Here is a 13,449-nt window from a genome sequence, read left to right as displayed (position 1 = left end):
GTCTCTCTCTCTCCATCAGGGACCCCTTTTAAAGAGGGAGTCTCTCTCTCTCCATCAGGGACCCCTTTTAAAGAGGGAGTCTCTCTCTCCCCATCAGGGACCCCTTTTAAAGAGGGAGTCTCTCTCTCTCTCCATCAGAGACCCCTTTTAAAGAGGGAGTCTCTCTCACTCCATCAGGGACCCCTTTTAAAGAGGGAGTCTCTCTCTCTCTCCATCAGAGACCCCTTTTAAAGAGGGAGTCTCTCTCACTCCATCAGGGACCCCTTTTAAAGAGGGAGTCTCTCTCTCTCCCTCAGGGACCCCTTTTAAAGAGGGAGTCTCTCTCTCTCCATCAGGGACCCCTTTAAAGAGGGAGTCTCTCTCTCTCCATCAGGGACCCCTTTTAAAGAGGGAGTCTCTCTCTCTCCATCAGAGACCCCTTTTAAAGAGGGAGTCTCTCTCTCTCCCCATCAGGGACCCCTTTTAAAGAGGGAGTCTCTCTCTCTCCATCAGGGACCCCTTTAAAGAGGGAGTCTCTCTCTCCCCATCAGGGACCCCTTTTAAAGAGGGAGTCTCTCTCTCTCCGTCAGGGACCCCTTTTAAAGAGGGAGTCTCTCTCTCTCTCCGTCAGGGACCCCTTTTAAAGAGGGAGTCTCACTCTCTCTCCCCATCAGGGACCCCTTTTAAAGAGGGAGTCTCTCTCTCTCCATCAGGGACCCCTTTTAAAGAGGGAGTCTCTCTCTCTCTCCGTCAGGGACCCCTTTTAAAGAGGGAGTCTCTCTCTCTCCATCAGGGACCCCCTTTAAAGAGGGAGTCTCTCTCTCTCCGTCAGGGACCCCTTTTAAAGAGGGAGTCTCTCTCTCTCCGTCAGGGACCCCTTTTTAAAGAGGGAGTCTCTCTCTCTCCATCAGGGACCCCTTTTAAAGAGGGAGTCTCTCTCTCTCTCTCCATCAGGTACCCCTTTTAAAGAGGGAGTCTCTCTCTCTCCCCATCAGGGACCCCTTTTAAAGAGGGAGTCTCTCTCTCTCCATCAGGGACCCCTTTAAAGAGGGAGTCTCTCTCTCCCCATCAGGGACCCCTTTTAAAGAGGGAGTCTCTCTCTCTCCGTCAGGGACCCCTTTTAAAGAGGGAGTCTCTCTCTCTCTCCGTCAGGGACCCCTTTTAAAGAGGGAGTCTCTCTCTCTCTCCCCATCAGGGACCCCTTTTAAAGAGGGAGTCTCTCTCTCTCCATCAGGGACCCCTTTTAAAGAGGGAGTCTCTCTCTCTCTCCGTCAGGGACCCCTTTTAAAGAGGGAGTCTCTCTCTCTCCATCAGGGACCCCCTTTAAAGAGGGAGTCTCTCTCTCTCCGTCAGGGACCCCTTTTAAAGAGGGAGTCTCTCTCTCTCCGTCAGGGACCCCTTTTTAAAGAGGGAGTCTCTCTCTCTCCATCAGGGACCCCTTTTAAAGAGGGAGTCTCTCTCTCTCTCTCCATCAGGGACCCCTTTTAAAGAGGGAGTCTCTCTCTCTCCATCAGGGACCCCTTTTAAAGAGGGAGTCTCTCTCTCTCTCCATCAGGGACCCCTTTTAAAGAGGGAGTCTCTCTCTCTCCCTCAGGGACCCCTTTTAAAGAGGGAGTCTCTCTCTCTCTCTCTCCATCAGGGACCCCTTTTAAAGAGGGAGTCTCTCTCTCTCTCCCCATCAGGGACCCCTTTTAAAGAGGGAGTCTCTCTCTCTCCATCAGGGACCCCTTTTTAAAGATGGAGTCTCTCTCTCTCCATCAGGGACCCCTTTTAAAGAGGGAGTCTCTCTCTCTCCCTCAGGGACCCCTTTTAAAGAGGGAGTCTCTCTCTCTCTCTCTCCATCAGGGACCCCTTTTAAAGAGGGAGTCTCTCTCTCTCTCCCCATCAGGGACCCCTTTTAAAGAGGGAGTCTCTCTCTCTCCATCAGGGACCCCTTTTTAAAGATGGAGTCTCTCTCTCTCCATCAGGGACCCCCTTTAAAGAGGGAGTCTCTCTCTCTCTCCATCAGAGACCCCTTTTTAAAGAGGGAGTTCTCTCATACTCTCTCCCATTTCCCTCACTCTCTCCCATTTCCCTCACTCTCTCCCATTTCCCTCACTCTCTCCCATTTCCCTCACTCTCTCCCATTTCCCTCACTCTCTCCCATTTCCCTCACTCTCTCCCATTTCCCTCACTCTCTCCCATTTCCCTCACTCACTCCCATTTCCCTCACTCTCTCCCATTTCCCTCTCTCTCTCCCATTTCCCTCACTCTCTCCCATTTCCCTCACTCTCTCCCATTTCCCTCACTCTCTCCCATTTCCCTCACTCTCTCCCATTTCCCTCACTCACTCCCATTTCCCTCACTCTCTCCCATTTCCCTCTCTCTCTCCCATTTCCCTCACTCTCTCCCATTTCCCTCACTCTCTCCCATTTCCCTCACTCTCTCCCATTTCCCTCACTCTCTCCCATTTCCCTCACTCTCTCCCATTTCCCACACTCTCTCCCATTTCCCCCACTTGCTCCCATTTCCCTCACTCTCTCCCATTTCCCTCACTCTCTCCCATTTCACTCACTCTCTCTCCCATTTCACTCACTCTCTCTCCATTTCCCCATTCTCTCCCATTTCCCTCGCTCTCTCCCATTACCCCCACTCTCTCTCCCATTTCCCTCACTCTCTCCCATTTCCCTCACTCTCTCCCATTTCCCTCACTCTCTCCCATTTCCCTCACTCTCTTCCATTACCCCCACTCTCTCCCATTTCCATCACTCTCTCCCATTTCCCTCACTCTCTCCCAATACCCTCACTCTCTCCCATTTCCCTCACTCTCTTTCATTTCCCCCACTCTCTCCCATTTCCCTCACTCTCTCCCATTTCCCTCACTCTCTCCCATTTCCCTCACTCTCTCCCATTTCCCTCACTCTCTCCCATTTCCCTCACTCTCTCCCATTTCCCTCACTCTCTCCCATTTCCCCCACTCTCTCCCATTTCCCCCACTCTCTCCCATTTCCCTCACTCGCTCCCATTTCCCTCACTCTCTCCCATTTCCCTCACTCTCTCTCCCATTCCCCTCACTCTCTCCCATTTACCCCACTCTCTCACATTTCCCTCACTCTCTCACATTTCCCTCACTCGCTCCCATTTCCCTCACTCTCTCCCATTTCACTCACTCTCTCTCCCATTTCACTCACTCTCTCCCATTTCCCTCACTGTCTCCCATTTCCCTCACTCTCTCTCCCATTCCCCTCACTCTCTCCCATTTCCCCCACTCACTCCCATTTCCCTGACTCGCTCCCATTTCCCCCACTCCCTCCCATTTCCCTCACTCCCTCCCATTTCCCTCACTCTCTCCCATTTCCCTCACTCTCTCCCATTTCCCTCACACTCTCCCATTTCCCTCACACTCTCCCATTTCCCTCACACTCTCCCATTTCCCTCACACTCTCCCATTTCCCTCACTCTCTCCCATTTCCCTCACTCTCTCCCATTTCCCTCACTCTCTCCCATTTCCCTCACTCTCTCCCATTTCCCTCACTCTCTCCCATTTCCCTCTCTCTCTCTCCATTTCCCTCTCTCTCTCCCATTTCCCTCACTCTCTCCCATTTCCCTCACTCTCTCCCATTTCCCTCTCTCTCTCCCATTTCCCTCACTCTCTCCCATTTCCCTCACTCTCTCCCATTTCCCTCACACTCTCCCATTTCCATCATTCTCCCATTTCCCTCACTCTCTCCCATTTCCCTCACTCTCTCCCATTTCCCTCACTCTCTCCCATTTCCCTCACTCTCTCCCATTTCCCTCACTCTCTCCCATTTCCCTCACTCTCTCCCATTTCCCTCTCTCTCTCCCATTTCCCTCACTCTCTCCCATTTCCCTCACTCTCTCCCATTTCCCTCACTCTCTCCCATTTCCCTCACTCTCTCCCATTTCCCCCACTCTCTCCCATTTCCCTCACACTCTCCCATTTCCATCATTCTCCCATTTCCCTCACTCTCTCCCATTTCCCTCACTCTCTCCCATTTCCCTCACTCTCTCCCCATTTCCCTCACTCTCTCCCATTTCCCTCACTCTCTCCCATTTCCCTCACTCTCTCCCATTTCCCTCACTCTCTCCCATTTCCCTCACTCTCTCCCATTTCCCTCACTCTCTCCCATTTCCCTCACTCTCTCCCATTTCCCCCACTCTCTCCCATTTCCCTCACTCTCTCCCATTTCCCCCATTCTCTCCCATTTCCCTCACTCTCTCCCATTTCACTCACACTCACACTTCCCTCACTCTCTCGCATTTCGCCCACTCACTCACACTTCCCCCTCTCACACTCCCCCCTCTCACACTTCCCACTCTCACTCACACTCCCCCCTCTCACACTCCTCCCTCTCACACTCCCCCCTCTCACACTCCCCCCTCTCACACTCCCCCCTCTCACACTCCCCCCCTCTCACACTCTCCCTCTCTCACACTCTCCCTCTCTCACGCTCTCTTTCTCTCACACTCCCCCTCTCTCACACTCCCCTCTCTCACTCTCCCTCTCTCACTCTCCCTCTCTCACACTCTCTTTCTCTCACACTCCCCTCTCTCACACTCCCCTCTCTCACACTCCCCTCTCTCACACTCCCCCTCTCTCACACTCCCCCTCTCTCACACTCCCCTCTCTCACACTCCCCTCTCTCACACACCCCTCTCTCACACTCCCCTCTCTCACACTCCCTCTCTCTCACACTCTCCCTCTCTCTCACACTCTCCCTCTCTCACACTCTCCCTCTCTCTCACACTCCCCTCTCTCACACTCCCCCTCTCTCACACTCCCCCTCTCTCACACTCCCCCTCTCTCACACTCCCCCTCTCTCACACTCCCCCTCTCTCACACTCCCCCTCTCTCACACTCCCCCTCTCTCACCTCTCTCACACTCTCCCTCTCTCTCACACTCCCTCTCTCACACTCCCCCTCTCTCACACTCTCTTTCTCTCACACTCTCCCTCTCTCTCACACTCCCTCTCTCTCACACTCCCTCTCTCTCACACTCCCTCTCTCTCACACTCCCCTCTCTCACACTCTCCCTCTCTCACACTCCCCTCTCTCACACTCCCCCTCTCTCACACTCCCCCTCTCTCACACTCCCCCTCTCTCACACTCTCCCCTCTCTCACACTCCCCTCTCTCACACTCCCCTCTCTCACACTCCCCCTCTCTCACACTCCCCCTCTCTCACACTCCCTTCTCTCACACTCCCCCTCTCTCACACTCCCCTCTCTCACACTCCCCTCTCTCACACTCCCCTCTCTCACACTCCCCCTCTCTCACACTCCCCCTCTCTCACACTCCCCCTCTCTCACACTCTCCCCCTCTCTCACACTCCTCCCTCTCTCACACTCTCCCCCTCTCTCACACCTCCCTCTCTCACACTCCCCCTCTCCACACTCCCCCTCTCTCACACTCCCCCTCTCTCACACTCCCCCTCTCTCACACTCCCCTCTCTCACACTCCCCCTCTCTCACACTCCCCCACTCTCACACACTCCCTCTCTCACACTCTCCCTCTCTCTCACACTCTCTTTCTCTCACACTCCCCCTCTCTCACACTCCCCTCTCTCACACTCCCCTCTCTCACACTCCCCTCCTCACACAGCCACACCCCTCTCTCACACTCCCCCTCTCTCACACTCCCCCTCTCTCACACTCCCCCTCTCTCACACTCCCCCTCTCTCACACACGCCCCTCTCTCACACTCCCCCTCTCCACACTCCCCCTCTCTCACACTCCCCTCTCTCACACTCCCCCTCTCTCACACTCCCCCTCTCTCACACTCCCCTCACCACACACTCTCCCTCACTCACACTCCCCTCTCTCACACTCCCCCTCTCTCACACTCCCCCTCTCTCACCACTCCCCCTCTCTCACACTCTCCCTCTCTCACACTCCCCTCTCTCACACTCCCCTCTCTCACACTCTCCCTCTCTCACACTCTCCCTCTCTCACACCCCCTCTCTCACACTCTCCCTCACTCACACTCACCCTCTCTCACACACCCCCTCTCTCACACTCCCCCTCTCTCCACAACTCTCCCTCTCTCACACTCCCCCTCTCTCACACTCCCCCTCTCTCACACTCTCCTCTCTCACGACTCCTCCCCTCTCTCTCACACTCTCTTCTCTCACACTCCCCCTCTCACACTCCCCTCTCTCACACTCCCCTCTCTCACACTCCCCCTCTCTCACACTCCCCTCTCTCACACTCCCCCTCTCACACTCCCCCTCTCTCACACTCCCCCTCTCTCACACTCTCCCTCTCTCTCACACTCCCCTCTCTCACACTCCCCTCTCTCACACTCCCCCTCTCTCACACTCCCCCTCTCCACAATCCCCCTCTCTCACACTCCCTCTCTCTCACACTCCCCCTCTCTCACACTCCCCCTCTCTCACACTCCCCCTCTCACAACACTCCCCTCTCTCACACTCCCTCTCTCACACTCCCTCTCTCTCACACTCTCCCTCTCTCTCACACTCTCCCTCTCTCTCACACTCCCCTCTCTCACACTCCCCTCTCTCACACTCCCCCCTCTCTCACACTCCCCCTCTCTCACACACCCCCTCTCTCACCTCTCTCACACTCTCCTCTCTCTCACACTCCCTCTCTCACACTCCCCCTCTCTCACACTCTCTTTCTCTCACACTCTCCCTCTCTCTCACACTCCCTCTCTCTCACACTCCCTCTCTCTCACACTCCCCCTCTCTCACACTCCCCCTCTCTCACACTCTCCCTCTCTCTCACACTCCCCTCTCTCACACTCCCCCCTCTCTCACACTCCCCCTCTCTCACACTCCCCCTCTCTCACACTCTCCCTCTCTCTCACACTCCCCCTCTCTCACACTCCCCCTTTCTCACACTCCCCCTCTCTCACACTCCCCTCTCTCACACTCCCCCTCTCTCACACTCCCCCCTCTCTCACACTCCCCCCTATCTCACACTCTCCCTCTCTCAACACTCTCCCTCTCTCACACTCCCCCCTCTCTCACACTCCCCTCTCTCACACTCCCTCTCTCTCAACACTCCCCCTCTCTCACAGTCCCCCCTCTCTCACACTCCCCCTCTCTCACACTCTCCCTCTCTCATACTCCTCCCTCTCTCTCACACTCTCTTTCTCTCACACTCCCCCCTCTCTCACACTCCCCTCTCTCACACTCCCCCCTCTCTCACACTCCCTCTCTCTCACACTCCCCCTCTCTCACACTCCCCCTCTCTCACACTCCCCCTCTCTCACACTCTCCCTCTCTCACACTCTCCCTCTCTCTCACACTCTCTTCTCTCACCTCCCCCTCTCCACACACCCCCTCTCTCACACTCCCCTCTCTCACACTCCCCTCTCTCTCACACTCCCTCTCTCACACTCTCCTCTCTCACACTCCCCCTCTCTCACACTCTCCCTCTCTCACACTCTCCCTCTCTCACACCTCCCTCTCTCACACTCTCCCCTCTCTCACACTCCCCTCTCTCTCACACTCTCTTTCTCTCACACTCCCCCTCACTCACACTCCCCTCTCTCACACTCCCCTCCCTCACACACTCCCTCCACACACCCCCCTCTCTCACACTCCCCCTCTCACACACTCCCTCTCTCACACTCTCCCTCTCTCACACACTCCCCCTCTCTCACACTCCCCTCTCTCATACTCCCCCTCTCTCACACTCTCCCTCTCTCACACTCTCCCTCTCTCACACTCTCCCTCTCTCACACTCCCCCCTCTCTCACACAACCACCCCTCTCTCACACTCACCCCTCTCTCACACTCCCCTCTCTCACACTCCCCTCTCTCACACTCCCTCTCTCACACTCCCCCTCTCTCACACTCCCCCTCTCTCACACTCCCCCCTCTCTCCACACTCTCCCTCTCTCACACTCTCACACACCCCTCTCACACTCCCCCTCTCTCACACTCCCCTCTCTCACACTCCCCCTCTCTCTCACACTCCCCTCTCTCACACTCCCCTCTCTCACACTCCCCTCTCTCACACTCCCCCTCCACACTCCCCCTCTCTCACACTCCCTCCTCACACTCCCTCTCACACTCACCCCTCTCTCACACTCCCCCTCTCTCACACTCCCCCTCCTCACACTCCCCTCTCTCTCACACTCCCCTCTCTCACACTCCCCTCTCACACCCCCTCTCTCACACTCCCCCTCTCACACTCCCCTCTCTCACACTCCCCCTCTCTCACACTCCCCCTCTCTCACACACCCCTCTCACACTCCCACCTCACACTCCCCTCTCTCACACTCCCCTCTCTCACACACTCCCCTCTCTCCACTCCCCCTCTCACACTCCCCTCACTCACACTCCCCCTCTCACACTCCCCCACTCCACCTCCCCTCTCACACTCCCCCTCTCCACACACCCCCTCTCTCACACTCCCCCTCTCTCACACTCCCCCTCTCTCACACTCCCCTCTCTCACACTCCCCTCTCTCACACTCCCCCTCTCTCACACTCCCCCTCTCTCACACTCTCCCTCTCTCACACTCCCCTCTCTCACATCTCCCCTCTCTCACACACTCCCTCTCTCACACTCCCCCCTCCTCACACTCCCCTCTCTCACACTCCCCTCTCTCACACTCCCCTCTCTCACACTCCCCCTCTCTCACACTCCCCTCTCTCACACACCCCCACTCTCACACCCCACACTCACACTCCCCCTCTCTCACACTCCCCTCTCTCACACTCCCCCTCTCACACTCCCCTCTCTCACACTCCCCCTCTCTCACACTCCCCCTCTCTCACACTCTCCCTCTCTCACACTCTCCCTCTCTCACACTCCCCCTCTCTCACACTCCCCTCTCTCACACTCTCCCTCTCTCACACTCTCCCTCTCTCTCACACTCTCACTCTCTCACACTCCCCTCTCTCTCACACTCCCCCCTCTCACACACTCCCAACTCTCACACTCCCCCTCTCTCACACTCCCCCCTCTCACACTCCCCCTCTCTCACACTCCCCCTCTCTCACACTCCCCCTCTCTCACACTCCCCCTCTCTCACACCTCCCTCTCTCACACTCTCCCCTCTCTCACACTCTCTTCTCTCACACTCCCCTCTCTCACACTCCCCTCTCTCACACTCCCCTCTCTCACACACTCCCCTCTCTCACACTCTCCCCTCTCTCACACTCCCCCTCTCCACACTCTCCCTCTCTCACACTCCCCCTCTCTCACACTCCCCCTCTCTCACACTCTCCCTCTCTCACACTCTCCCTCTCTCTCACACTCTCTTTCTCTCACACTCCCCCTCTCTCACACTCCCCCTCTCTCACACTCCCCCTCTCTCACACTCCCCCTCTCTCACACTCTCCCTCTCTCACACTCCCCCTCTCTCACACTCCCCCTCTCTCACACTCTCCCTCTCTCACACTCTCCCTCTCTCTCACACTCTCTTTCTCTCACACTCCCCCTCTCTCACACTCCCCCCTCTCTCACACTCCCCTCTCTCACACTCCCCCTCTCTCACACTCCCTCTCTCTCACACTCCCCTCTCTCACACTCTCTTTCTCTCACACTCCCCCTCTCTTCACACTCCCCTCTCTCACACTCCCCTCTCTCACACTCCCCTCTCTCACACTCCCCCTCTCTCACACTCCCTCTCTCTCACACTCCCCCTCTCTCACACTCCCCCTCTCTCTCACACTCCCCCTCTCTCACACTCCCCCTCTCTCACACTCCCCCTCTCTCTCACACTCCCCCTCTCTCACACTCCCCTCTCTCACACTCCCCCTCTCTCACACTCCCTCTCTCTCACACTCCCTCTCTCTCACCACTCCCCCTCTCTCACACTCCCCCTCTCTCACACTCCCTCTCTCTCACACTCCCTCTCTCTCACACTCCCCCTCTCTCACACTCTCTTTCTCTCACACTCCCCCTCTCTCACACTCCCCCTCTCTCACACTCCCCCTCTCTCACACTCCCCCTCTCTCACACTCCCCCTCTCTCACACTCTCCCTCTCTCCCATTTCCACTCTCTCTCACACTTACGTTGCCTGACACACAAACAATGAAACCAGATGGATGAGCTGAGCTCCAGATCCTCAGCCAGTGGGGGCTCAGACTGCAGCTTCCTGACCGTGGGAGATCTTTCCAAACCTACTGACACAAGCTCAATATTCATGTCTCCTTCTGACCTCTCTCCTCTCTCTCTATCTCCTCAACTCTCTCGTTCTCTCTCCCATTCTCCTTCTCTCTCTCTCTCTCTCTGTCTGTGTGTGTCTCTGTCTGTCTCTCTTTCTGTTTCTCTCTCCCTCCCCGCTCTTTCTCTCTCTCTCTCATTGTCTCCCTCTCTTTCCCTCCCCCTCTCTCTGTTTCTCTCTCTCTCTGTCTGTCTGTCTGTCTCTCTCTCTCCCTCTCTCTTTCCCCTTCTCTCTCTCCCTCTCTCTTTCCCCCTCTCTCTGCCTCTCTCTCTGCCTCTCCCTCTGTCTCTGTCTCTCTCTCTCTGTCTCTTTCTCGCTCCCCTCTCTCTGTCTCTCCCTGTCCCACTCTCTCCCACTCTGTCTCTCTCTCTTTCTCTCTCTCTCTCCCGGTCTCTCTCTCACTCACCCTCTCTCTGTCTCACTCTCCTTCTCTCTCTCTGCCTTTCTCTCTCTCTCTCTGTCTGTCTCTCTCTTTGTCTGTCTGTCTCTCTCTCTGTTTCTCCCTCCCTCTCTCTCCCTCTCCCTCTCTCTGTCTGTGTGTCTCGCTCTCTCCCTCTCCCTCTGTTTCTGTCTCCCTCTCTCTCTCTCCCTCCTCTCTCTCTTTCTCTCTGTCTATTTCTCTCTCTCTCTGTCTGTCAGTCCCTATCTCTCTCCATCTCTCTCTCTGTATCTCTCTCTCTGTCTCTTTCTATCTGTCTCTGTCTCTTTTTCTCTCTTTATCTCTCTGTTTCTTTCTCTCTCTCCCTCTCCCTCTGTCTTTCTGTCTCTCTCTCTCTCTCTGTCTCCTCCTCCCTCTCTCTCTCTGTCTCTGGTCTCTGTCTCCTCTCTCTCTGTCTCTACCTTCCTCCCTCTCTCTCTCCCCCACTCTCTCTCTCTCCCCCACTCTCTCTCTCTTCCCCCCACTCTCTCTCGCTCTCTCACTCTTCCCCCACTCTCTCTCTCTCCCCCACTCTCTCTCTCTTCCCCCACTCTCTCTCTCTTCCCCCACTCTCTCTCTCTCCCCCACTCTCTCTCTCTTCCCCCACTCTCTCTCGCTCTCTCACTCCCTCTCTCTCCCCCACTCTCTCTCTCTCCCCCACTCTCTCTCTCTTCCCCCACTCTCTCGCTCTCTCACTCTCTCTCTCTTCCCCCACTCTCTCTCTCTTCCCCCACTCTCTCTCGCTCTCACTCTCCCTCTCTCTCCCCCCACTCTCTCTCTCTCTCACTCTCTCTCTCCCACTCTCTCGCTCACTCTCTCTCTCTCCCCCACTCTCTCTCTCTGCCCCCACTCTCTCTCTTTCCCCACTCTCTCTCGCTCTCTCACTCCCTCTCTCTCCCCCACTCTCTCTCTCTCCCCCACTCTCTCTCTCTCCCCCACTCTCTCTCTCTCCCCCACTCTCTCTCTCTCCACTCCCCACTCTCTCTCGCTCTCTCACTCTCTCTCTCTTCCCCCCACTCTCTCTCTCTTCCCCCACTCTCTCTCTCTCACTCCCTCTCTCTCCCCCACTCTCTCTCTCTCCCCCACTCTCTCTCTCTTCCCCCACTCTCTCTCGCTCTCTCACTCTCTCTCTCTTCCCCCACTCTCTCTCTCTTCCCCCACTCTCTCTCTCTCTCACTCCCTCTCTCTCCCCCACTCTCTCTCTCTCCCCCACTCTCTCTCTCTTCCCCACTCTCTCTCGCTCTCTCACTCTCTCTCTCTTCCCCCACTCTCTCTCTCTTCCCCCACTCTCTCTCGCTCTCTCACTCCCTCTCTCTCCCCCCACTCTCTCTCTCTCCCCCCACTCTCTCTCTCTCCCCCACTCTCTCTCTCTCCCCACTCTCTCTCTCTCCCCCACTCTCTCTCTCTTCCCCCACTCTCTCTCGCTCTCTCACTCTCTCTCTCTTCCCCCACTCTCTCTCTCTTCCCCCACTCTCTCTCGCTGCTCTCACTCTCCCTCTCTCTCCCCCACTCTCTCTCTCCCCCACTCTCTCTCTCTTCCCCCACTCTCTCTCGCTCTCTCACTCTCCCTCTCTCTCCCCCACTCTCTCTCTCTCCCCCACTCTCTCTCTCTCCCCCACTCTCTCTCTCTCCCCCACTCTCTCTCTCTTCCCCCACTCTCTCTCGCTCTCTCTCTCTTCCCCCACTCTCTCTCTCTTCCCCCTCTCTCTCTCTCACTCTCTCTCTCTTCCCCCCACTCTCTCTCTCTTCCCCCACTCTCTCTCTCTCTCACTCCCTCTCTCTCCCCCACTCTCTCTCTCTCCCCCACTCTCTCTCTCTCCCCCACTCTCTCTCTCTCCCCCACTCTCTCTCTCTCCCCCACTCTCTCTCTCTCCCCCACTCTCTCTCTCTCCCCCACTCTCTCTCTCTTCCCCCACTCTCTCTCGCTCTCTCTCTCTTCCCCCACTCTCTCTCTCTTCCCCCACTCTCTCTCTCTCTCACTCCCTCTCTCTCCCCCACTCTCTCTCTCTCCCCCACTCTCTCTCTCTCCCCCCACTCTCTCTCTCTTCCCCCCACTCTCTCTCGCTCTCTCACTCTCTCTCTCTTCCCCCACTCTCTCTCTCTCCCCCCACTCTCTCTCACTCTCTCTCACTCTCTCGCTCACTCTCTCCCTCTCTCTCTCTCTCAGATCGCGGGCACTATGTACAACACTGGCCGGCATGTTTCCTTCCGCGTGGACCCGGCTCAGTTGGTGAATATCTCAGGGGGTCCACTCTCCTATAATCACCGTCTGGAGGAAATCCGTCTACACTTTGGCAGTGACGACTCCCGAGGCTCCGAACACCTGCTCAATAACCAGCCCTTCTCCGCAGAGGTAGGGAGACTGGTCCAGAAACACTCGGATCAGAACAAGGACCTCCAGCTCTTAAAGGGGCACATCCCCACAAACTCTGTCCCCCTTCTGATAGATCAGAACCCCATCGACCCACCTTCTCCCCAATCCCACCTACCCACCATCTCCCCAATCCCTCAATCCCACCTACCCACCTTCTCCCCAGTCCCTCAATCCCACCTACCCACCTTCTCCTCAATCCCTCAATCCCTCAATCCCACCTACCCACCTTCTCCCCAATCCCTCAATCCCACACCTACCCACCTTCTCCCCAATCCCTCAATCCCACCTACCCACCTTCTCCCAAATCCCTCAATCCCCCCAACCCACCTTCTCCCCATATCCCTCAATCCCACCTACCCACCTTCTCCTCAATCCCTCAATCCCACCTACCCACCTTCTCCCCATATCCCTCAATCCCACCTACCAACCTTCTCCCCAATCCCTCAATCCCACCTACCAACCTTCTCCCCATATCCCTCAATCCCACCTACCCACCTTCTCCCCATATCCCTCAATCCCACCTACCCACCTTCTC

At 56.5% G+C, this 13,449-nt stretch overlaps 1 protein-coding gene across 1 annotated transcript in view; it reads left to right on the top strand.

Moving 5' to 3' along the window:
• LOC137311629 (carbonic anhydrase-related protein 10-like) overlaps nt 1-13,449 on the top strand; it is an 83,013-nt gene that overhangs the window by 39,980 nt on the left and 29,584 nt on the right. The window contains exon 4 of the mRNA XM_067978733.1: nt 12,708-12,893. Coding sequence (XP_067834834.1) covers nt 12,708-12,893 — 186 coding nt within the window. The remainder of the gene's footprint in view (nt 1-12,707; nt 12,894-13,449) is intronic.

The sequence above is a fragment of the Heptranchias perlo genome, unplaced genomic scaffold (assembly GCF_035084215.1).
Source record: "Heptranchias perlo isolate sHepPer1 unplaced genomic scaffold, sHepPer1.hap1 HAP1_SCAFFOLD_374, whole genome shotgun sequence".
NCBI lineage: Eukaryota > Metazoa > Chordata > Chondrichthyes > Hexanchiformes > Hexanchidae > Heptranchias > Heptranchias perlo.
Note: the sequence above shows the minus strand (reverse complement) of the source record. Positions and strands in the feature narration are given on the sequence as shown.